Source organism: Geotrypetes seraphini, chromosome 2 (assembly GCF_902459505.1).
Source record: "Geotrypetes seraphini chromosome 2, aGeoSer1.1, whole genome shotgun sequence".
Lineage (NCBI taxonomy): Eukaryota > Metazoa > Chordata > Amphibia > Gymnophiona > Dermophiidae > Geotrypetes > Geotrypetes seraphini.
This window is the reverse complement of record NC_047085.1, coordinates 453,474,507-453,499,760: the sequence shown is the minus strand read 5'-3', so window position 1 is coordinate 453,499,760 and position 25,254 is coordinate 453,474,507. Positions and strand designations below refer to the sequence as shown.

Here is a 25,254-nt window from a genome sequence, read left to right as displayed (position 1 = left end):
GCCGACATGGGAGTGAGCATTTAAAACATGCTTCCATACTAACTGAAAGAGAGCAATGAGCTTCTCTTTCAAAGCCTGCACCGATACCTGGGGGGTGGATGCCGGTAACATTGGTGCCATGGCTCGCTCCAGCGAGGAATACATCGAGGAAGATACACCCCTAGATTTGGAAGTGAGTCACATCAGAGGTCTTTCTATGGCCAGTATGACTTGACTCTGTATCTTTACGGCCTGAGACCCTGTCTGGGAAGCTGATGGCTACTTGGCTGGCTTACCTGACTGAGACGGCGACACTGACTTGTACACCGGTACCTCTGGCGATGTCGATGCCTTGGATGTCAAAGGTTTGGCTGATATAGCACAGTTACTTACCGTAACAGGTGTTATCCAGGGACAGCAGGCAGATATTCTTGACTGATGGGTGACGGCACCGACGGAGCCCCGGTACGGACAATTTTAGAGTGATCTCACTCTAAGAACTTTAGAAAGTTCTAGCTCGGCCGCACCGCGCACGCGCGAGTGCCTTCCCGCCCGACAGAGGCGCGCGGTCCCTCAGTTAGTATAAGCCAGCTAAGAAGCCAACCCGGGGAGGTGGGTGGGACGCAAGAATATCTGCCTGCTGTCCCTGGATAACACCTGTTACGGTAAGTAACTGTGCTTTATCCCAGGACAAGCAGGCAGCTATTCTTGACTGATGGGTGACCTCCAAGCTAACAAAAAGAGGGATGGAGGGAAGGTTGGCCATTAGGAAAACAAATTTTGTAAAACAGATTGGCCGAAGTGACCATCCCTTCTGGAGAATGCATCCAGACAATAATGAGATGTAAAAGTGTGAACTGAGGACCAAGTAGCAGCCTTGCAGATTTCCTCAATAGGAGTGGAACGGAGGAAAGCTACAGATGCTGCCATTGCTCTGACTTTATGGGCTGTGACAGAACCTTCCAGTGTCAGTCCGGTCTGAGCATAACAGAATGAAATGCACGCTGCAAGCCAATTCGACAACGTACGTTTAGAAACAGGACGTCCCAATTTGTTCGGATCAAAGGACAGAAAAAGTTGGGGAACTGATCTGTGGGGTTTCGTACGCTCCAGATAGTAAGCAAGAGCCCTTTTACAATCCAAAGTATGCAGAGCTTGTTCCCCAGAATGAGAATGAGGTTTTGGAAAGAAAACAGGTAGAACAATAGATTGGTTGAGATGAAATTCAGAAACAACCTTGGGGAGAAACTTTGGATGTGTACGCAGAACCACCTTGTCATGGTGAAAAACCGTAAAAGGTGGATCTGCAACCAGAGCATGAAGCTCACTGACCCTCCTGGCAGAGGTAAGAGCAATAAGGAAAAGTACCTTCCAAGTGAGAAATTTGAAAGGAGAGGTAGCTAAAGGTTCGAATGGAGGCTTCATTAAAGCGGAAAGAACCACATTGAGATCCCAGATAACCGGAGGGGCTTTAAGAGGTGGTTTCACATTGAAAAGCCCACGCATGAACCTGGATACCAGGGGATGAGCTGAAAGAAGTTTTCCATGGACTGGCTCATGAAAAGCTGCAATGGCACTGAGGTGGACTCTGATGGAAGAGGACTTCAGGCCAGAGTCGGACAAAGAAAGAAGATAATCTAACAACGTCTCCACTGCCAGGGAAGTGGGATCAAGATGATGAAGAAGACACCAGGAAGAAAATCTCGTCCACTTTTGATGGTAACATTGTAGAGTGGCTGGTTTCCTGGAGGCATCCAGAATGGAACGAACGGGCTGAGACAAAAGAGTATCAGTCGAGTTCAGCCCGAGAGATACCAAGCCGTCAGGTGTAGAGACTGGAGGTTGGGATGCAGAAGGGTTCCCTGCTGTTGCGTAAGCAGAGAAGGAAACAGAGGAAGAAGAAAAGGTTCCCTGGAACTGAGTTGAAGTAGAAGGGAGAACCAATGTTGCCTGGGCCACCTCGGAGCAATCAGAATCATGGTGGCTCGTTCCCTCTTGAGCTTGAACAAGGTTCTCAACATGAGAGGCAGAGGAGGGAAGGCGTACAGGAATAGATTCGACCAGTCGAGGAGAAAAGCATCTGCTGTTAGACGGTGCGGAGAGTAAAGTCTGGAGCAGAATAGGGGCAGCTGATGATTGTGAGGAGCTGCAAAGAGGTCTATCTGAGGAGTGCCCCATTGATTGAAGATAGACTGCAGAGTTACGGGATCGAGTGTCCACTCGTGAGGTTGGAGAATTCTGCTGAGTTTGTCCGCTAAAGAATTCTGAGCCCCTTGAATGTATATAGCTTTCAGGAAGAGATGATGATCTATGGCCCAAGTCCAGATCTTCTGGGCTTCCTGGCATAAAAGGCGAGAGCCTGTCCCACCCTGTTTGTTGATGTAGTACATCGCAACCTGATTGTCTGTGCACAACAGAAGGACCTGAGGAAAGAGAAGATGTTGGAAGGCCTTGAGGGCGTAAAACATCGCTCTGAGTTCCAGGAAATTGATTTGATGCTTCCTTTCCTGGGCTGACCAAAGACCTTGAGTCTGGAACTCGTTCAAGTGAGCTCCCCATGCATACAGAGAGGCGTCGGTGGTGATGACTAGTTGATGAGGAGGCTGATGGAACAGGAGACCTCTGGATAGATTTGAGGATACCAACCACCATTGAAGAGACTGACGAAGAGATGATGTCACAGATATGTGTCGTGAGCAAGGATCCGACGCTTGGGACCACTGGGTAGCAAGGGTCCATTGAGGAGTGCGCAGGTGAAGACGGGCGTGAGGTGTGACATGAACTGTGGATGCCATATGCCCCAAGAGTACCATCATTTGTCTTGCTGAGATGGACGGCAGTGGAAGCACCTGCTGACATAGAGACTGAAAAGTCTGGAGACGATTGGATGGTAGGAAAGCTCTCATTAGGAGTGTATCCAGGATCGCTCCAATGAATTGAAGTCTCTGAGTGGGAATGATATGAGATTTGGGTAGATTGATCTCGAATCCCAGAAGTTGTAGAAACTGGATGGTTTGGTTGGTGGCCAGAAGAACTGCCTGAGCGGATGTGGCTTTGATTAACCAATCGTCCAGGTAAGGAAATACATGAAGGTGGTGAGAGCGTAGAAATGCCGCTACCACAATGAGACATTTGGTGAATACCCTTGGAGATGAGGCAAGACCGAAGGGCAGTACCTTGTACTGGTAATGACAATGATTGATCATGAATCGGAGATATGGTCTTGAGGTTACATTGATCGGTATGTGAGTGTAGGCCTCTTTGAGATCGAGGGAGCATAGCCAGTCGTTTTGATGTAGAAGAGGATAAAGGATGGCTAAAGAAAGCATCTTGAATTTTTCTTTTACTAGATGAATGTTGAGATCGCGAAGATCCAGGATGGGTCTGAGATCTCCTGTTTTTTTGGGGACTAGAAAGTAACGGGAGTAGAATCCCTGCCCCTTTTGATGTAGAGGAACTTCCTCTATAGCGTTCAGAAGGAGGAGGGATTGGACCTCCTGAATAAGGAGGGCCGATTGAGGACTGTTCAAAGCAGACTCTTTTGGCAGGTTTTGAGGTGGAAGAGTCTGAAAGTTGAGAGAGTAGCCATGGCGGATGATGTTGAGGACCCATTGGTCCGACGTGATTACTTCCCACCGGCTGAGGAACAGAGAAAGTCGATCTCCTATAGGCTGAGGCAGGAGAGCAGGAATAGGGATACTGGCTATACTGTGGAGAATGAAGTCAAAAGGGCTGTGACTTCTGCTGAGGAGGTTGTTTTACAGCTTGTTGCTGCTGCTGTTGTCTGGGAGGCTGACGTTGTTGTTGCCTCTGACGCCTAGGTTGCTGAGCAGTGGTAGTTAATGGACGAGCTGTGAAGCGGCGTTGATAGGCCGATTGCTGCCTATATGGTCTTGGCGGAGGAGGCTTCTTTTTATTTTTAAGCAGGGTATCCCAGCGCGTCTCATGAGCAGAGAGCTTTTGTGTGGTTGAGTCCATGGAATCCCCAAAGAGCTCATCCCCTAGGCATGGGGCGTTGGCTAACCGATCTTGATGGTTAACATCAAGCTCGGATACCCGAAGCCAGGCCAAACGACGCATAGCTACTGACATTGCTGTCGCTCTGGATGTAAGTTCAAAGGTGTCATATATAGATCTAACCATAAACTTACGCAATTGGAGAAGAGACGACAAGCATGTGTGAAAAGCGGGATGCTTTCGTGAAGGGAGATATTTTTCGAAAGAAGCCATGGTGGTAAGGAGATGCTTTAAATAAAAAGAAAAATGAAAAGCATAATTACTAGCCCTATTTGCCAACATAGCATTTTGGTAGAGCCTCTTACCAAATTTATTCATGGCCCTTCCTTCTCTGCCAGGAGGGACAGATGCATATACACTGGCTCCTGAAGTCTTTTTAAGGGTGGATTCGACAAATAAGGATTCATGTGGAAGTTGAGGTTTGTCGAACCCAGGAATGGGAATTACCTTATATAGAGAATCCAGTTTACGTGGGGCCCCTGGGACAGTTAAAGGAGTCTCTAAATTCTTATAGAAAGTTTCCCTCAAGATGTCATGAAGGGGAAGTTTCAAAAATTCCTTTGGAGGCTGATCAAAATCAAGGGCATCCAAAAAAGCTTTAGACTTTTTGGATTCAGCCTCCAAAGGAATGGACAAGGACTCGCACATCTCTTTCAAAAAACTGGAGAAAGAGGAAGTGGCCTGTTTGGAGGATGGGTCAGGGACAGCCGAATCCTCCTCCTCTGAGGAACATTCGCCTTCAGAAAGAAAGGGTTCCTCTGAGTCTCCCCACAGATCAGGGTCTCTGACATGGGAAGAATGGTCCCGAGACTCAGGTGTCGACGTTTGCATGTGTCGGGTTTTGCGTACCGACTTACCCGACCTCATCGATACCGAGTCAGGAGAAGTTATCGGTCGCACCGGTGCCGAAGTCTGTACCGATTGATGGTGAGCTCTCGGCTCCGGTGCAAGGACTGGCATCGATACCGATGAGGTTAGGTGAAGCGGTACCGAGACAGTGGAAGCGGGTAACACGGGTTTCACAATCGGTATCGATACGGGTTGTTCTACAACCGGTACCGATGGCTCGGTGCGGACTGGCACCGGAAGGTTCGGTGTCATGATAGCAGGAAGGAGTCGTTCTAATTGCTCCTTAAGCTGCACCTGAAGGATGGCCGTAATGCGGTCATCGAGGGATGGCACCGGTACTGCTTTTTTCTTCTGCGGTACCTGCGGTGCCGCTCGACGCCCCGGAGATGAGGAGCCCGATGTCGAGGGACTCACCTCTATAGGGGCGGAGCGCTTCCGCTGGCGTCTTACAGGCGGCAGGATTGGACTCACTGCACTCGAGGCCGGAAGACGTTCCAGCGGGGAAGGCTTCTTAGCCGGCTTACCTGACTGTTGAGACGCCGGTGTGGAATCACGCGGCGTCGAAGACGAGGGTGCCGACTGAATCGGTGCCGAAGCCGGAGTCGAAGGAACGGGGTCGGACATCTCGGCACCGAACAACAATCGCTGTTGAATTTGGCGATTTTTTAATGTCCGATTTTTTAAAGTAGCACAGCGGGTGCAAGTAGAGGCCTGATGCTCAGGACCCAAACACTGTAAACACCAGTTGTGTGGGTCCGTGAGAGATATAGGCCTAGCACACCGCTGGCACTTTTTAAAACCCGGTTGAGGGGGCATGAAAGTAAAAACGGCTTCCGCCAAATCGAAGGCCGAGGCTTCGATGGTGGCAGAAGGCCCCGCCGGGGAAAACCGAAAACTGAAGAAAAAAATGAAAGTTTTTTTTTTTTTTTTTTTAACAAAATTGAAAGAAAGAAAAAAGGCAAATTAAGCCAAAACGTTTACGCGAGCGGGAAGGCAAGTTAGGAAAAAATTTCAACAGCCGTTGAAAACGCGTCTTCTTAGCTCCGCGGAAACTAAGAAACTGAGGGACCGCGCGCCTCTGTCGGGCGGGAAGGCACTCGCGCGTGCGCGGTGCGGCCGAGCTAGAACTTTCTAAAGTTCTTAGAGTGAGATCACTCTAAAATTGTCCGTACCGGGGCTCCGTCGGTGCCGTCACCCATCAGTCAAGAATAGCTGCCTGCTTGTCCTGGGATAACGGAAGTACTGAAGCAGCATCCAATGTACTGAAGATCTGCTTTTGTTGAAGTAGACATTTTTTGATGGACCATTTTTGTAGTGTGGCACAGCGCGAACAAGACTCCACACGGTTGTCTGGCCCTAGGCAGTGAATGCACTACTTGTGGGGGTCTGTGAGTGAAATAATGCGCTGACACCTGCTACACTTCTTGAAGCCGGTTAACGGGTGGGACATGGAAGGAGAAATCGCCTTAGCCAAATCAAAGTCTGAAGGCTGAGGCAGAGGACAAGGCCCCACCATCAAAAAAATGGCTGAAAATAAATAAATTTTTTTTAATGAAGAGAAAAGATAGAAAAAAAGATTTAGAAAAAGAAAGAATATCCATGATGAAAAGGCACAAAAACGCAGAGCATATAAACATGACTTTGTGGCTCCAAGAAAAATTAGAACTGTGGAGATGCGTGCCCTGCATCATGTGGGAAGGCACTCGTGCATATGTGTTGCAAACAGTCATGTACTTTCTAAAGTTCTTCAAGCAAGTTCCTGCTGAACCAGGACGTATGCATTTAGGGATAGCCTCAGTTAGGGCACTATTCTTTGACCAGAGGGCCGCTGCGTGAGCGGACTGCTGGGCACGATGGACCACTGGTCTGACCCAGCAACGGCAATTCTTATGTTCTTAAAAAATGATTTTACTGTTGTCCACATCGGGGCTCTGTGGATGACATCACCCATACGTGAGAATATGCTGCCTGCTTGTCCTGGGATAATAAGCCAAATCATATTTACCGGATACTAGGGCCCACCTTGAGGGTCAGTGCTCAAGAAAAAGATCTGGGTGTCATCATGGACAATATGCTGAAACTTTCCATCCAATGTGTGGCAGAAACCAAGAAAACAAACAAGATGCTCAGAATTATTAGAAAAAGGATGGAAAAGAAGACTAAGAATGTTATAATGCCTCTGTATCGCTCAATGGTACAAACCTCACCTTGAGTATTGCATTCAGTTCTGGTCTCTTTATCTCAAAAAAGATACAGCGGCAGTAAAAAAGATTCAAAAAGAGTGACCAAGATGATGGGATGGAACTCATCTCGTATGTGGAAAGACTAAAGAGGATAGGGCTCATCAGCTTTGAAAAGAGATTGCTGAGGGGAGATATGATTGAAGTCTACAAAATCCTGGATGGTGTAGAATGGGTATATTATTTGTGTTACAAATGTCTCATTTTTCATTAATAGGTGTTACAATGTGTCTATCAGTTTTCATATCATTCTATTTGCTCATTTTAATGTGTCTTCTTTTTACTAGTAGATTACATAATAACCTACCTGCAGGTCTTCACAGTGATGTGTTACATTGTATAAATTTACTTGAAATCCAATTAATGCATTAAATTGTGATCATTTTCTAATTTTTTTTGTGATTTTGCCAATATGTAATACAAACATGCTAATTATTTTAAAACTGCATTTATTGTTGCAACATGTGAAAAATTTTGTTATACATGCCTTTTAAAATCAACCTATGTATTTTCTACCCATTTTTTCTGTGGGTCTACTAGGAACCCACGAGGGAAAAAGCGATATTGGATCTGGTCCTCACAAATGGAGAGAGTATCTCTAATGTTTGAGTGGGTGCTCACCTGGGAAGTAGCGATCATCAAACGGTTTGGTTTGATATAACAGCTAAAGTGGAGAGCGACCAAACAATACCTAAAGTCCTAGATTTCAAATGTACGGACTTTAATAAAATGGAAGAGGACCTGATGAAAGAGCTGTTAGGATGGAATGACATAAGAGAAGTAGAAAAACAGTGGTCTAAGCTGAAAGGAGCAATAAAAATGGCTACGGACCTTTATGTGAAGAAAATAAATAAAAATAAGAGAAAAAGAAAACCGATATGGTTCTCCAAACTAGTGGAAGAAAATAAAGGTAAAAGAGTTGGCGTTCCTGAAATATTAAAAAACCCAAGAAGAGATGTACAGAAAGGACTACCGGGTGAAACTAAAAGAAGCCAAGAGAGAGATACGTCTGTCGAAAGTGCAAGCAGAAGAGCAAATGGCTAAAAAAGTAAAAAAGGGAGACAAAATTTTTTTCAGCTATATTAGTGAAAGGAGGAAGATGAAAAATGGAATTGCTAAACTAAAAGATGCTAGGAACCGATATATGGAGAGTGATGAGGAAAAAGCAAACGTGCTAAACAAATACTTCTGCTCTGTGTTCATGGAACAAAATCCTGGAGAAGGACCAAGGTTGTCTTTTAAAGTTACACAAGAAAATGGACTAGATTCTGCACCGTTCACGGAGGAAAGTGTTTATGAACAACTTGAAATACTGAAGGTGGACAAAGCAAGATATCCCAAGATATTGAGGGAGCTCAGAGAGGTTCTGGCGGGTCCTATTAAAAACTTGTTCAACAAATCTCTGGAGAACGGGAGTGGTTCCTGGGGATTGGAGAAGAGCGGATGTGGTCCCTATTCACAAAAGTGGTCACAGAGATGAAGTGGGAAACTACAGGCTGGTAAGCCTCACTTCAGATGTTTGAAAAATAATGGAAGTGTTGCTAAAAGAAAGGATAGTGAACTTCGTAGATTCTAATGGGTTACAGGATCCGAGGCAACATGCCTTTACTAAAGGTAAATCGTGCCAAATGAACCTGATTAAATTTTTTGATTGGGTAACCGGAGAACTGGATCAAGGACATATGCTAGATGTAATTTACTTAGATTTCAGCAAAGCCTTTAGAAAACATAGAAACATAGAAATAGACGGCAGATAAGGGCCACGGCCCATCAAGTCTGCCCACTCCAATGACCCTCCCTATCTATCTTTGCGGATAGATCCCACATGTTTGTCCCATTTGGCCTTAAAATCTTGCACGCTTCTGGCCTCAATAACCTGAAGTGGAAGACTATTCCAGCGATCCTTTGACACGGTTCCTCATAACAGGCTCTTGAACAAACTTGAAGGGCTGAAGTTAGGACCCAAAGTGGTGAAATGGGTTAGAAACTGGCTGTCGGACAAACGCCAGAGGGTGGTGGTTAATGGGAGTCGCTCGGAGGAAGGAAAGGTGAGTGGTGGAGTCCTTCAGGGTTCATTACTGGAGCCGATCCTGTTCAATATGTTTGTGAGTGACATTGCGGAAGGGTTAGAAGGAAAGATTTGCCTTTTTGTGGATGATACTAAGATTTGTAACTGAGTGGACACCCTGGAGGGAGTAGAAAACATGAAAAAGAATTTGCAAAATTTAGAAGAAAGGTCTAACGTCTAGCTAGTAAAATTCAGTGTGAAGAAATGCAAAGTAATGCATTTGGGGATTAATAATCGGAAGGAACCGTATATGCTGGGAGGTGCTGATATGCACGGATGAGGAGAGGGATCTTGGGGTGGTAGTGTCTGAAGATCAAAAGGTGAAAAAACAGTGCGACAAGGTGGTGGCTGCTGCCAGAAGGATGCTGGGCTGTAAAAAAAAGAGGTTTCCAACCAGTAGAAGAAAGAAGGTGTTGATGTCACTGTACAAGTCGTTGGGCCCCAATTGGAATATTATGTTCAGTTTTGGAGACTATATCTGGCGAAGGACACAAGAAGACTTGAAGCAATCCAGAGGAGGGCGACAAAAATGATAGGAGGCTTGTGCCAAAAAACATATGAGGAGAGACTGAAAGCCCTGAATATGTATACCCTAGAGGAAAGGAGGGACAAGGGATATATGATTCAGACGTTCAAATACTTGAATGGTATTAATGTAGAGCAAAATCTTTTCCAGAGAAAGGAAAATGGTAAAACTAGAGGACATAATTTGAGGTTGAGGGGTGGTAGACTCAAGAGCAATATAAGGATATTCATCTTTACGGAGAGGATGGTGAATGTCTGGAATGTACTCCTGAGATAGGTGGTGGAGAGGAAAACAGTGACAGAGTTCAAAAAAGCATGGGATGAACACAGAGGATATAGAATCAGAAAATAATAGTAAATATTAAAGAACTAATGTCAGTACTGGGCAGACTTGAGGATGGGCTAGGGAGGGCTTCAATGGCTGGGATGGTGTAGATGGGCTGGAGTGAGCTTTGACAGAGACTTCAGTAGTTGGAACCTAAGCACAATACCGGGCAGAGCTTTGGATTCTTGCCCAGAAATAGCTAAGAAGAAAAAAAATATATATTTTTAGACTGAATCAGGTTGGGCAGAATGGATGGACCATTTGGGTCTTTATCTGCCATCATCTACTATGTTATTATGTCCTAATTAGTAATCACATATCTCCTGATCCTGTTACTTTTTTACGCAAGTTTTCTTGCTTCCAATTGAAGGTCTTTGTTTATTTAGCCGGTCTGATTCTTTTAAAAGTATTTTGCTTTTGGTTCTGTTTCTCATTATTAGAGCAATGTAAATTTTTAATGTTTCCTTCACCCTATGATGTATGGATCAGCGTTCCACGTTACTATGATGCCCTCGGTATAATTTGACCTGAAGGCGCAAGCGCAAACTTTTGGAGCACAGAGTTTCTGAAGGTGCCAACAAGGTAGGATTATTGCCGCCTTTCATTTTCACCTTCTGGATGGTCCTGGCATATATTTCATTTTAAATTGGTCAATTTCTTTTTGCTTATATTCATCTCTATTTTTAGATTTGTTTTTCTGGGATCGCATGATTTCAACCTGTATCCTCATTGAGTGTTACACTTGGGTATATAGCATTTGTATTATTACATGGCTCTCCAATCTGCCTCAAGTTATGAATCACAGTTTGTCTCAGACATTTGTCTAATTCATGGCAAAGCATAATGTTTTTTCCATTAGTTTTGAATCATGTCTTATCTTAGACTTTTGACTTTAGTTTGGGTTTTTCTCCTGATTTTAGCTCATTGTAATAATATAATGTTGTTTCCATTAGTTTAATACAGTTTACTTTCAATGGACCGTATTGTGCCCATTGCATAAGGGCTCTCCTTCTCTGGTTTAAAAACATATTTATGTATGATACACAATTTATATTATCCATATAGGTTTTATATTTATAAATTTTATTTGTTTTCTTTTTTATATATTGGTTATGTATGTTTAATATATGTATATTTATGCCTCATTTATATTTTTGTTTTAGTTCAGTTTGTCCCAGATTGCTGAAACTGGGATCCTAGTTGGGACTTTTAGCTTTTAAAAGATCTGTTTCCAAGTCAAGTAATTATATTGGGAAATTTTTATGCAAATAATGTGGCTGTTGGTTGATATAGACATCACGCTTGCCTTTTCTGTTTGTTAGACCTATTTCAAGGCATAGAAACAACATTTAATGTTGTTGGAGATGCATGGCCGAAAGCTCAGTGTTATCAAGAATAACATCTAAAACTCTTATTGAAGTGTGGAAAGAAACTGGAATTCAGAAACAACTATTCAGAAAGAGGATCGGGCCCAGGCAGCAACGCAGAAAGCATGCTCCTGCGGCCCATACATCGCTGGACCACCAGGCTTAAGGGGTGTTTAAAAAGGTACTGCAGGGCGGGGGGTGTCTTAAAAGGAAGGGCATGCGGGCGGGCAGAGGTGTTTTAAAAGGAAGGGCGGGCGGTATTTTAAACAGGTACGGGGGGAGGGGATTGTCTTCGCTGCATAAGATGCACCGACATTTCAACCCACTTTTGGGTGGGAAAAAAGTGCATCTTATGGAGCGAAAAATACTGTAGTTATCATGGCAATAAGGTATGGGATCAAGGTCTGAAAGCATTTCACAAACTAGAATGGTAGTGGGTCTTCAGCTGATGCCTCAAGAATGCTGGGGATTGTCGGAAGATTGGAGATTTTCATTGTACTAATCAATGTTAGTCCTTAAGTGGGATATTCAGTTATGTTACAAGAGATATCATTTGTTGGAAAAGATGAATGAATTGTTAAGACCCTAACCTCAAAATAATGGGCCAGATCATCTGCAGAAGGGATTTGCTCATTCTTCAATCAAGCAGTTAGTGGAAATCGAGGATGTACATAAGAACATAAGAATTGCCGCTGCTGGATCCATCGTGCCCAGCAGTCTGATCCCGTGTCGGCCCTTAGGTCAAAGACCTAATTGAGTCTAGCCCTTATCTGCATACGTTCTGGTTCAGCAGGAACCTGTCTAACCTTGCCTTGAATCCCTGGAGGGTGTTTTCCCCTATAACAGCCTCCGGAAGAGCATTCCAGATTTCTACCACTCTCTGGGTGAAGAACTTCCTTACATTTGTACGGAAGCTATCCCCTTTTAACTTTAAAGAGTGCCTTCTCATTCTCTCTACCTTGGAGAGGGTAAATATCCTGTCTTTATCTACTAAGTCTATTCCCTTCATTATCTTGAATGTTTTGATTATGTCCCATCTTAGTCTCCTCTTTTCAATGGAGAAGAGGTCCAGTTTCTCTAATCTCTCACTGTACGGCAACTCCTCCAGCCCCTTAACCATTTTAGTCGCTCTTCTCTGGATCCTTTTGAGTAGTACTATGTCCTTCTTCATGTACGGTGACCAGTGCTGCATGCAGTATTTCAGGTGGGGGCGTACCATGGCCCAGTACCGCAGAATGAAAACCTTCTCTGATCTGTTTGTGATCCCCTTCTTAATCATTCCTAGCATTCTGTTTGCCCTTTTTGCCTCCGCCACACATTGCGCGGACGGTTTCATTGACTTGTCTACCAGTACTCCCAAGTCTCTTTCCTGGGGGGTCTCTCCGATTACTGCACTGGACATCCTGTATTCATGTATATGATTTTTGTTACCGACATGCATCACCTTACACTTTTCCACGTTAAACCTCATTTGATATGTCGCTGCCCATTTCTCGAGCATGTTTATGTCACGTTGATTTGATTTGATTTCTTATATACCTATACCGTGAGGTTCGAAGCGGTTTACAAAAAATATACATTAAGGATACAATAAAAATAAGATAAATAAAGATAGGTACTTGGAAATTCCCTTACTGTCCCGAAGGATCACAATCTAGCTAAAGTACCTGAGAAAAACAATTAATGAATAGTAAAGAATATAAAGACAGAGATAAAAACAAGATAAGAAACATCCCAACAAGAATTCATTGATCTCTCTAGGGCCACTCTCTTTTCAATAGCAATATGTACATCCCAACAGAATATAGTAAGTAAACTAAATTAAAATTAAAAATTTTGAATTAGAAATAAAATATAGAAAATATAAATGAAAATATTTGGACTTTGGAAGGGTGGAAAAAGTATAGAGAGGGAATAGGAGTAGAAGGAGGAACCGTTAAACAATAGAATTCTAAGGAAATTTAAATGATGAAATAAAACAAATGGGTAAAAAACAATATGGTAGAAGATGTGGTAAACATAATGGTAGAAGAGTCAAGAGGGTCTCAATTCCGCTTCAGTCAGGCCACCATTAGCACCATCCCTAGCGCAACAGCCGCTTCAGCAGAGCAACCGCCACCACCATCCTCTGCGCACCAACCACAGGCCACCTCCCCCGATGCAAAGAGAAACATCCTTCGATCACCAGCCGTTGTGCTAATCAGCTCAGCTTCCTCACAGTTCCTGCCGACTCCATTCCTCCGCTCCCTGGTCCGGACCTTGCACCTCTCTGCCAGCCCTCACTATTGCTGATACCGCCCCTCATAACAACCTCTCCCATGGTGGTGAGATCTCAGACGTGGTGAGGTTTCAGACATGGCGAGATTGCTCTGTGGACCTCCCATCCTGCCAATGCCGCTCTGCCAGCAGAAAATCTGGAACTGCATCCTTGCTGGTATTGGTGTGCACGCTGAGCACCTCAAATATGGCGCCTCCAGATCCCAATTGCCACCACTTCCTGATGTCTCAGCCACCTTCCACTGACATCAACGCCGCTCCCCTCTTGACTCTCCACCTCCCTTGCTATGGCTCAGCCGCCAGGCACAGCACAGACCTGCCGGTGGTGCAAGGAACATTAGGTAGGAAGGAAACCTTTCGACTGTTAGACCAAAAACCAACGGTTAAATCAGAAAGCTATCAGAGCAGATTTCACGAGTGGAAGCCCTATACCAATAAAATAAATCAAAATAAGATTAATAAAATAGATCAAACAAAAAACAAACAACTAAATAAAACAAACAAAGCAACAGAAAAAATAAAAATAAAAATGGGGAAAGGGAGACAGTGCAGTTGATGACCTAACCGGCCGCCATCTTATTAGAACGTTGCAGGTCTTCACAATCCTTCTGTGTCTTCACTACTCTGAATAACTTTGTATTGTCTGCAAATTTAATCACCTCGCTCTTTGTACCAATTTCCAAGTCGTTTACAAATATGTTGAAGAGCACAGGCCCAACCACTGAACCCTGCGGCACTCCACTCATGACGCTTTTCCAGTCCGAGTTTTGTCTATTTACCCCCACTCTCTGTTTCCTATCTGCCCCATGTGAATATTTCACCCTCGATTCCATGGCTAGCAAATTTTTCAAAGTAGTCGTTCATGTGGAACCTTGTCAAACGCCTTCTGAAAATCCAGATATACAATGTCGACCAGTTTGCCCTTGTCTATCTGCCTGTTTACTCCCTCGAAGAAGTGCAGCAAGTTTGTCAAACAAGATCTGCCTTTGCTGAAACCGTGCTGGCTGGTCCTCATTAGCCCGTGTCCGTCAAGGTAATCAATGATGCGGTCCTTTATCAGCGCCTCTACCATCTTTCCCGGTACCGAGGTCAGACTCAGTGGCCTGTAGTTTCTTGGGTCTCCCCTCAAATCTTTTTTGAAGATCGGCGTAACATTTGCCACCTTCCAGTCCTCCGGAACCTGTCCTGTTTTGATCGACAGATTGGCTATTAGTTGAAGCAGTTCAGCTATCGTCCATTTCAGTTCCTTGATGACCCTCGGATTGATGCCATCCACTCCTGGGGATTTATCGTTCTTGAGCCTATCAATCTGCCTGCATACCTCTTCTAGACTGACCGTTAATCCTGTCAGTTTTCTTTGCTGAAAACATGTTGGCTCGTCCTCATCAGATTGTGTCCGTCAAGGTGATCAATGATGCAGCCCTTTATCTACGCCTCTACTATCTTTCCCGGTACCGAGGTCAGACTCATCGGTCTGTAGTTTCCCGGATCTCCCCTCGAACCTTTCCAGGAGTGGGGGGCAAATGACACTTGAGTTGAGCAACATTTCTTTTTAGTATTAAGAAGTTCTTGGAGGCAATAACATCCAAGCTAATTCAACAGGCAGGGACTAGATCTCCAAAAAGGGGCTGAAGCAGCATCAAAGTTGACACTGATGCATTTGATGCCTTGGCATTGCATCAAGCCAGGATGCAATCCAGCAATTCCTGCAACATGACTCAAGGGCAGGCACTGGTAAAGGCTGTGCTAGTGTCAGTGTGGGGACAGCCTGAGTTGAAGTTGGGGCTAAATCAGATGCCTAATCCTGGATCAGTGGATATTGGCACAGATCTAATGGTGTTAATGTTTCTTGAGTTCTGATTCTGCTGCTTCCCTGGAGCTCCTGCATTGTGCTTCAATGAGAACCGATGACAATGCATTTTTGCCTCCACTTGACATTCAAACAGCAGTGTCTTTCGGCAACAACAAAAACAATGTTGAATCTGTGTATCCTTGGCATGGGATCAGATGGGCACTACCAAAGCTCTATATAGCAAGGAGAGGAGAGACCTCCTTGATACTGATGCATCCCTAATATCTGAAGCAGCTTCAGGAGCTATGTGAACTGATATCATCTGTGTTATACATAAACATCATGATCTGGTCCTTGACGAGGCAAGCACCAGATGTGTTGCTGCAACTAGAACACTATTCAAAACTACTGGGAGCTTTTGGTGACACAGCTGAAAAACAACAAAAAAACACACAACCACAGTGAAATCAAATGGCTCAATGATGGCAGAAAAAAAGGAAAAGAAGTCTATATGACCAGAGAGTTCAGGCTTAACAGGGATGAGTGAACCGAGAAAAAGTAAGGAAGCTTATTAAATGTAAAAAAAAAAAAAAAAAAAAAAAAAAAATCTAAGTAAACTAAAGGAAAGGGGAAAGGAAAAAAGGTCCCATGGCACTTACAAAGGACAAAAAAACACAATGCAGCAGCAAAAAAATAAGTGATGTAGGATGCCAGGAACAGAGGGCCGTTTGAAAAGAACCCAGAGCAATTTTCTCACAGCTCCACAGAAAAAAACCATAAAAACAATTGCCTTGGTCCTACTTGATAGTGATGGATGGACGCATGCACAGTTGCTGCTTTCAAAAGCTTCTAACTGAGCTCGTCAGATGATATAACCCATATGTGTCCTTTTTGTATTCTGATTGCCCTCTGAGAAATGTGGCTTACAGTACTGAACAATGAAGTGGATTAAAGCAAGTTAAACATACCGGTATGATGGCCTTCTTGAAAGAATTTCTCTACGTTTTTGAGAATCTGTTACACCTTCCGATTCTCCAGATTCATCTGTATCAGCAATTGTTGCTACCTACAATATTAACATGTTTAAAATTAGATGGTCTGGTTATTTATTATTAAATTATTATTTGGATTTAGCCCACAGCTTTCTTATTAGTAGCTCATAATAAGTTACATTCAGGTATATTATGCATTTCACTGTCTCTGGAGGATTTACATTATAACTTTGTACTTGAGATAATGGAGGGTTAAGTGACTTCACGCACAGTGGAGATGACCAAAAAAATCAACAGGGCACAAAAAAAAATTTGGGCACTTTATTGAAGAACTTCCAATAGATTTAACATGGCTGTGTTTCAGCCACTAGACCTGCATCAGGAGTCTAAATGTAAATAACACAAATAAGATACATTTTTATTCATAATGTAAGTGACTTGCCAGGATCACAAGGAGCAGCAGCAGGGTTTTAACTAGCTTCCCTGGTTGTTAGCCCAGTTTTGTTATCACTAGACTATTCCTCCACCCATTTATAACCAAATCATAATTCTTGGGAAAAGGCAGCATGATCCATTTTCCTGAACAAGTAAGCCTCATAGCCAAATAAAAAGGGAGAATACTGAAAATTATTATATTGTCCATGTAAAATAAAAGATAATTGCTTGTAAAAACTGTTCTTAGAAGATAGTTCCTATTGGAATGACATCTTACAAACTCAAGAACTTTTCTTAAAGCTCATGCCATTACTAGGTCCCATTAGAACAAATTGTTCTTCTTTATTTCTTCATAACAAAATTGATAAAGAAAATGAATAATTCCTTAAATAGGAAAAGCAGGTGATTTACAGGAACCCAATGCCTCAAATATCCAATTTTGGTAAAGTACCCAGAAGTCCTAGCTTTACTCTAAGTAGGGTGATGAGCTGCAAGGGGGTGTGGGAGCAGTAGCTACAGAGACAGTGCCTTATCAACCTTCAGTCTAGAGAAGTGGTTCCCAACCCTGTCCTGGAGGACCCCCAGGCCAATCAGGTTTTCAGGATAGACCTAATGAATATGAATGGAGCAGATTTGAATGTCTGTCACTTCCATTATATGCAAATCTCTCTCATGCATATTCATTAGGGCTATCCTGAAAACCCAATTGGCCTGGGAGTCCTCCAGGACAGGGTTGGGAATCACTGGTCTAGAGAATGACACAGGGACAGGTTCCCATGGCAAACCATGGGAAACCCGCAGGAACAGGAAAAATTTCAAAGTTTAAATGTAAAATTTTATATATACGCAGATGACATTTCTAGTTTAATTCCTCTAAACAATTTTTCTATTGAAATTTTAAACCAGATATCGTCTATTATGACTCAGATAGAACAGTGGACAATTAATTTCAAATTGAAACTTAACATGGAAAAGTCCAAACTTTTCTTGGCTAGTCCAAACAATAAAATAACAAATTCACTGCTTCATCTTAATGGTCACGACTACCCAATTATTAAATCTATCAAAATTCTGGGAATCATATTAGGCCGGCATTTTTTAGCAGAACATACTAACTCAGTGGTAAAAAAATGCTTTCTTGCATTGTGGAAACTAAGAACTATAAAAAAAAATATTTTGGCCCTTTATCGTTCAGACTATTGGTGCAGGCATTAATTTTACCTACTTTAGACTATTGTAACATAATCTATTTAGGAGCGCCCAGAAAAATACTAAGGAAATTAAGGATAATTCAGAATACGGCTATCAGACTGATTTTTGGTTTAAAAAAGAATGACCATATTAGCCCACACTGTCATTTACTTCATTGGCTGCCTTTGGAGGCAAGAGTACTATAACAAATTTTCCTGTATCTGCTTTAAGCTGATATTGGGATTGTCTCCAGCTTACCTCTTTTCTCATTTTGTGTTGTCCACACCATCAAGGAAAACTAGAAATTTTTACTTATTTGCTTATCCAAAAATCAACGGATGTAGATATAAGACCTTCTTAGACAGCAATCCTGGCTAGGTAAATGTATTCAACATGCTATGTTATCTTATTGCTCTTTTCGGAAATTAATTAAGACCACTTTGTTTGATAAGTTTATTACCTAACTAGAGTTTTACATTGAAACTGTATTTTTAACATATGCATTTTTTATTGTATTTCGCCGATTGTCCAGCTTTTTTTTTTTACTGTAAACCGCCTAGAACTTTTGGTTATGGCAGTATAAAAGAATAAAGTTATTATTATTATTACTTGCTAATTTTCTTTCTTAGTCCCGCCAAACCGGCACAGAATGGATGGGTTTACGTTACTCTGCCAGCAGATGGAGACTGAGAACACATTGCTTTTGGCAGTAGTACAAGTGGGCTGTGCAGTCCCATCTACAATCAGTCTGATGAATAGCCAAGCAGGAACTAAGAATTTATTAACTGTGAACTATATACACACCAACTCCACTCTCATATGGAGAAGACAAAGTAGGTGTCTGGAGTAGATAGGGAGACACTATTGGATACTGATTAGCACAAGAAACTTCAAAGTGTCCCCACAGTTCGCCAGCTATACCAGATGAACCAAATGCCGTTGCTCCCCCTACACACCCCAAAAACCAATAAAAAAAATGATACCTCAGAAAAAAACACATTGTTTGTGAAAAACACTGACTAAAACAACAGGGCGGTGTCTGTGCCAGTCTAGAGGGACTAAAAGAAAGAAAATTAGCAGGTAAGAATCTAATTCCTCCTTCTTTATTGTCCATCCAGACCGGCACAGAAAGCACAGTTACTTACCATAACAGGTGGTATCCAGGGACAGCAGGCAGCTATTCTCACATATAGGTGACGTCATCAACGGAGCCCTGATGTGGAAGCCTTGCAAGCAGACTTGCTTGTAGAAACTAGAAGTTTCGAGTCAGCCGCACCGCGCATGCGCGAGTGCCTTCCCGCCCAGCACAGGGCGCGTCTCCTCAGTTCAGATAGCTAGCAGAGAAGCCAACCAGGGGAGGTGGGTAGGTTGTGAGAATAGCTGCCTGCTGTCCCTGGATAACACCTGTTACGGTAAGTAACTGTGCTTTATCCCAGAACAAGCAGACAGCCTATTCTCACATATAGGTGACCTCAAGCTAACCAGAATGGGATGGTGGGAGTGTTGGCAAATTAGGAGAATAAATTATGTAATACTGTCTGGCCAAAATGGCCATCCCGTCTGGAGAATAACATTCAGACAGTAGTGAGAAGTGAAAGTATGAACCGAGGACCAAGTAGCAGCATGCAAATTTCTTCAATAGGTGTAGATCTGAGGAAAGCTACTGAAGCTGCCATTGCTCTGACCTTATGGGCTGTGACTCTACTCTGTAGGGGTAATCCAACCTGGGCATAGCAGAAGGAGATACAAGCAGCCATCCAGTTGGAGATGGTACGCTTAGAGATAGGATGTCCCAACTTATTTGGATCAAAGGAGACAAAAAGTTGAGGAGCAGTTCTGTGTGGTTTGGTGCGTTCCAAATAGAAGGCCAAAGCACGTTTACAGTCCAGAGTATGAAGAGCTGATTCTCCAGGATGAGAATGAGGCTTTGGAAAGAACACTGGAAGAACAATGGATTGGTTGAGATGAAATTCTGAAACCACTTTAGGTAGGAATTTAGGATGAGTACAGAGAACCACCTTGTCATGATGGAACACAGTGAAAGGTGGATCAGCAACTAAAGCTTGAAGCTCACTTATTCGAGCAGAAGTGAGGGCAATGAGAAACACCACTTTCCAAGTGAGATACTTCAGATGAGCCGTACACATTGGTTCAAATGGAGGCTTCATCAATTGAGTAAGAACAACATTGAGGTCCCAAACCACTGGATGCGGTTTGAGAGGAGGTTTGACACTGAAAAGTCCTTTCATGAATCTGGAAACCACCGGATGAGCAGAAAGGGGTTTTCATTCAATAGGCTGATGGAAAGCATCAATTGCACTGAGATGGACTCAGATCGATGTAGACTTGAGGCCAGAGGTGGATAAGTGCAAAAGGTAGTCTAAAACAGAAGACAAGGAGGAATGTTGAGGCTCCCTATCGTGAGAAAAACACCACGTAGACAATCTAGTCCATTTTTGGTGATAGCATTGTCTAGTGGTAGGTTTCCTAGAAGCATCTAAAATGTCTCTTACAGATTGAGAAAACTGAAGAGGAGTTATGTTGAGAAGTACCAAACTATCAGGTGTAGAGACTGCAGGTTGGGATGAAGCAGAGATCCCTGACTCTGTGTAAGTAGAGATGGAAAAACTTGTAGAAAGTATGGCTCCCTGCTGCTGGATTGAAGGTTGTCACGGCCACTGAGGAGCAATCAGAATCATGGTGGCATGGTCGTTCTTTAACTTGACAAGAGTCTTGAGAATGAGAGGGAATGGAGGGAATGCATACAGAAAGAGATTCGTCCATTCCAGAAGAAAAGCATCTGCCTCGAGGCAGATGTGGTTGAGGGAAGCTGCAAAGAGATATATCTGAGGCATTCCCCACTGTGAAAAAATATGATGAAGAGGCAAGGAATGGAGTGTCCATTCGTGAGGTTGTCCGCCAAGCAATTTTTCGCCCCTTGGATGTAGACAGCTTTGAGGAAGGTGTTGTGGCGGTTTGCCCAATCCCAAAACTTCAGAGCTTCTTGACAAAGGGAGGAAGATCCCGTCCCTCCCTGTTTGTTGACATAATACATGGCGACTTAGTTGTCCGTCCGAATGAGGACTACCTGATCTTGAAGAATATGTTGAAAAGCTTTGAGAGCCTTGAAAATTGCTCCGAGTTCCAACAGATTGATGTGACACTGACGATCCGTACTGGTTCAGTGGCCTTGAGTACGGAGATCATCGAGATGAGCGCCCCAAGCGAAGGTCGAAGAATCTGTTGTGAGGACCTTCTGATGAGGGGGCATTTGAAACAGCAAGCCTCTGGAGAGATTGGAAGAGAGCATTCACCAGCGGAGAGACTGTCTCAATGAAGGAGTGACTGCAATGTGTCAAGAAAGTGGGTTGCAAACCTATGTCCACTGAGATGCCAGGGTCCACTGAGAAATTCTGAGGTGAAGTCTGGCAAAAGGAGTCACTTGTACTGTGGAGGCCATGTGACCCAGGAGTACCATCATGTGTCTTGCTGATATGGAGGAGCGGGAAGACACTGTATGATAAAGTTGAAGGAGGACTTCCAGACAAGAGAGTTGCGCGGGGACAGAAATCCCACTCGTCCCCACCAAAACCCACCCGTCCCCGTGAGAAATCCCTCCGTCCCCACCCGTCCCCGCAAGAAATCCCTCCGTCCCCACCCAACCCGCAAGGAATCCCCTCTGTCCCCACCCGTCCCCATGAGGAATTCCCTCCGTCCTTAACTCTCCCTATCTCTCCCCCAAAGGTAAATTAAAGTAAAACCAAAATGGAAGTCAAACAGAAGCACCAGTCATACAAAGAGGTCATCTTCATACTGAAGAAAGAGTGTGCCTTTGCTGAAACAATTTTTCTATTCAATGTTTCTCCATCACAAGGAAAATCAACAGAGATATAGGAACTTGGAGGGAGGGGAGAAAGACAAAGGAAAGCAGGGGCAATAAATACAGGAAGTGACAAAAAGGGCAGGCAAGGACAATTAACAGATAAAGCAGAGGCTCCCAACCAGTGTGCCACAGCAGGGAAACCTCAAGAGTGTCACAAAATTAAAGCCATACCATTAGACAGGACAAGTCACAAGCACTGGCTGAGCTGGCAGAGGGGGGGGGGGAGCTAGGGAGAACACTGCTCGTCTTCCATTTCCTGCCTGCCCTGTCACAGCACACATAGCCGACCAGAAGTCTTCCATAAGCCCTCCTTCCAACGTCAGCACTGACATCGGGGAAGACTTCCGATTGGGTATGTGTGCTGCGGCAGGGCAGGCAGGAAATGGAAGACAAGCCTCACGGCAGGGCAGGTAGGAAAATCAGACGAGCCTCGCGGTTTGAGTTGTATTGAACCCCGCGGGATCCCCAAGACCATGAGGGGCGTCCTCACGGGATCCCCGTGACCAAAAGGGAGAACCCGCAGGATCCCCGCGGGTCCCGCGGATTCCCGTCGTCCCCGTTCCCGTGCAGCTCTCTATTCCAGACGTTGTTGCGGAAGGAATGCTCTGAGTTGGATAGTATCCAGAACAGCTCCGATGAATTGTAGATTCTGAGAGGGTTGAAGTTGGGATTTGGGAAAGTTGATTTTGAATCCCAAACTCTGTAGGAACCACGTAGTCTGTTGGGTCGCTATAATAACCCCTTGAGATGTTGAATCTTTGATGCGCCAGTCGTCCAGGTAGGGAAATACCTGAAGACCATGGTTTCTGAGAGCTGCGGATACCACTACCAGGCACTTGGTGAACACTCTGGGAGATGAAGCCAGGCCAAAGGGCAGCACTCTGTATTGATAATGCAGATTCCCCACCCGAAATCTGAGATATTGGTGGGATGCCGGATGAATGGGATTATGAGTATAAGCCTCCTTGAGATCCAGAGAGCATAACCAGTCGTTCTGATTTAGGAGGGGATAAAGGGATGCCAGGGATAACATGCAAAATTTTTCTTTGACTAAAAATTTGTTGAGAGCCCTGAGATCCAGAATGGGCCGCAGATCACCCGTCTTCTTTGGAACAAGGAAGTAACGGGAGTAAAACCTCCTGTTATGCTGTTCCAAAGGAACTGGTTCGATGGCATGGAGACGAAGCAGAGCTTGAGCTTCCTAAAGAAGAAGGATGGTCTGGGATTGGTTGGAAGGATACTCTCTTGGAGGAAGCTCTGGTGGAACCTGAGTAAAATGAAGAGAGTATCCTTCCCTGATGATTGACAGCACCCAGGTCGGATGTGATTGTCTCCCATCGGTGGTAAAAATGATGGAGACGACCTCCAATAGGGGAAAGTTAGAACAGATACAGAACGGTGGAGGTTATGCTCTGTTTTAAACAGTCAAAAAGGCTGTGTAGCCTTAGATGCAGCAGATGGTTGAGGTTTCTGTTGCTTCTGATTCTGATGTTTCTTAAGAGGAGGGCGAGTGTAAGGAGCCACTCTTGGAGCAAAATGCCTGTGATAAATAGGAGGAGGGTGTGCAGGCTTGGCAGGAGCTGGCTTTGGCTTAGATCTGACAATAAATGCAAAGGATTTTTCATATTCAGACAATTTCTTGGTGGCTGCCTCAATAGATTCATCGAAGATGTCATTGCCTGCACAAGGAATATTAGCCAAGCGCTCCTGAAGATTAGGATCCATGTCAATGGTACGAAGCCAAGCAAGGTGGCGCATTGCTACAGAACAAGCAGCCACCCTGGCACACAACTCAAAGGCATCGTAAGAAGACTGAATTAGATGTAATCTGAGTTGTGATAGAGAAGCTATAACTTCTTGAAATTCAAAGTGCTTTTGAGTATCTAAATAGCTGGTAAATTTAGGCAAAAGAGCAATGAGGAACTCAAACTAAGTTATAAAATGAAAATTTTAATTAAGGACTTTAGAGGACATCATGGCAGTTTCATAGATGTGACATCCAAATTTGTCCATAGTTTTCCCTTCCCTTCCAGGAAGAAAGGTAGCATAAACCTTGGAAGGATGGGACCTCATCAAGGATGATTTCACAAGTAGGGATTGGTGAGATAATTGTGAATTCTCAAATCCTTTGCAAAGGAGAGTTTTATATCTGGAGACCAAGTTGCCTGGAACAGCTGGAATTGCAAAAGGAGTCTCCAGGCATCTGGTAAATGTCCGAGACAAAAGCTTGTGAAGAGGAAGCTTAAGTGACTCTACCAGAGGTTCAGGAAGATGCATGACTTCGAGATACTCCTTAGAGTATTTGGAACCAGCATCCAATTGAAGGTCCAAGTCTATAGCCATCTGACGAAGAAAAGAGGAGAAAGATAACTGATCTGCCAATCTGCCAGGCATCAAAAGAATAGGGAAACTTGGAAAAAGCAATCGAAGCCGCTGAGTCCTCGAGGTTTGGAAGTGGAGACCTCGATCAAGGAGTCGGTGGTCTAGTAGAACTGGAAGGTGTAGATCGAGGCTTAGTTGAAGAAGGACGCTCTTTGGAAGAGCTATGCCTGGAAGTATGCCTTGATGAAGGCCTCTAACGTCAGTGAGAACGGTGCTTGGAAGCAGATCTCGAAGTTCAAGGAGACTTCGCCCCGGAGATGAAAGCAGTCGATGGCACCAAGGAATGGATGGGGCTGGAAGCTGTGGATCAAAGCTCCAGAGGTTTGATGAAGGAACCTCGATGCACCCTCAAAGACTCTGCTCTTTGCATGGAGTGTGAGGATTCCTATTGAGGCACTTGCTCCCTACATAGAGTGTGTAGTCTCAGTCTGAGGCATAGGAAGAGGCTCGACCTCGCGGGGGTCTGCAGAATGCCCAGGCTGGATTAGAGTAACAAGCTTCGGTCCCATATTAGTGAGGAAATTAATGAATTGCTGCTCTAACATGGTCTGGAACGTCGTCTGAAAATGGACCACCTGCTTTGGCTGGAAGTTCCACAAAGGCAGTGGAAATGTGCTTCAACTTGGAAGTCTTAAGCACCACCGCTGGAACTTTCTGCTGAGCTATCTGACCTGAGGATACAAGGGAAGATACAGCAGACGTCGTCGAGGAAAGAGCCACTGCAAACGAAGAAGGTCTGATGAGACTCAAGGTTGAAGCAGTGGAGGCAGGAGTAACCTCGGTCGAAGGTGAGACCGAGGTCGGCTTCAGAGTCGAGGAAGTAGTTGAATCCATCCCGAAGAGCTTCTCCACTGAAAGCAGACGACGTTTAAGGACTCGAGGTTGAAGAATAGCACAGCGCTCGCACGACTTTGGGTGATGGTCTGGCCCAA

At 44.2% G+C, this 25,254-nt stretch overlaps 1 protein-coding gene across 6 annotated transcripts in view; it reads right to left on the bottom strand.

The window, feature by feature from the left end:
• Positions 1-25,254, bottom strand: part of CREM (cAMP responsive element modulator) — a 225,475-nt gene that overhangs the window by 114,822 nt on the left and 85,399 nt on the right. For all 6 annotated transcript variants that reach the window (XM_033931521.1, XM_033931524.1, XM_033931522.1 and 3 more), the window contains one exon: positions 16,408-16,505. In XM_033931521.1, the coding sequence (XP_033787412.1) occupies positions 16,408-16,505 (98 nt within the window). The remainder of the gene's footprint in view (positions 1-16,407; positions 16,506-25,254) is intronic.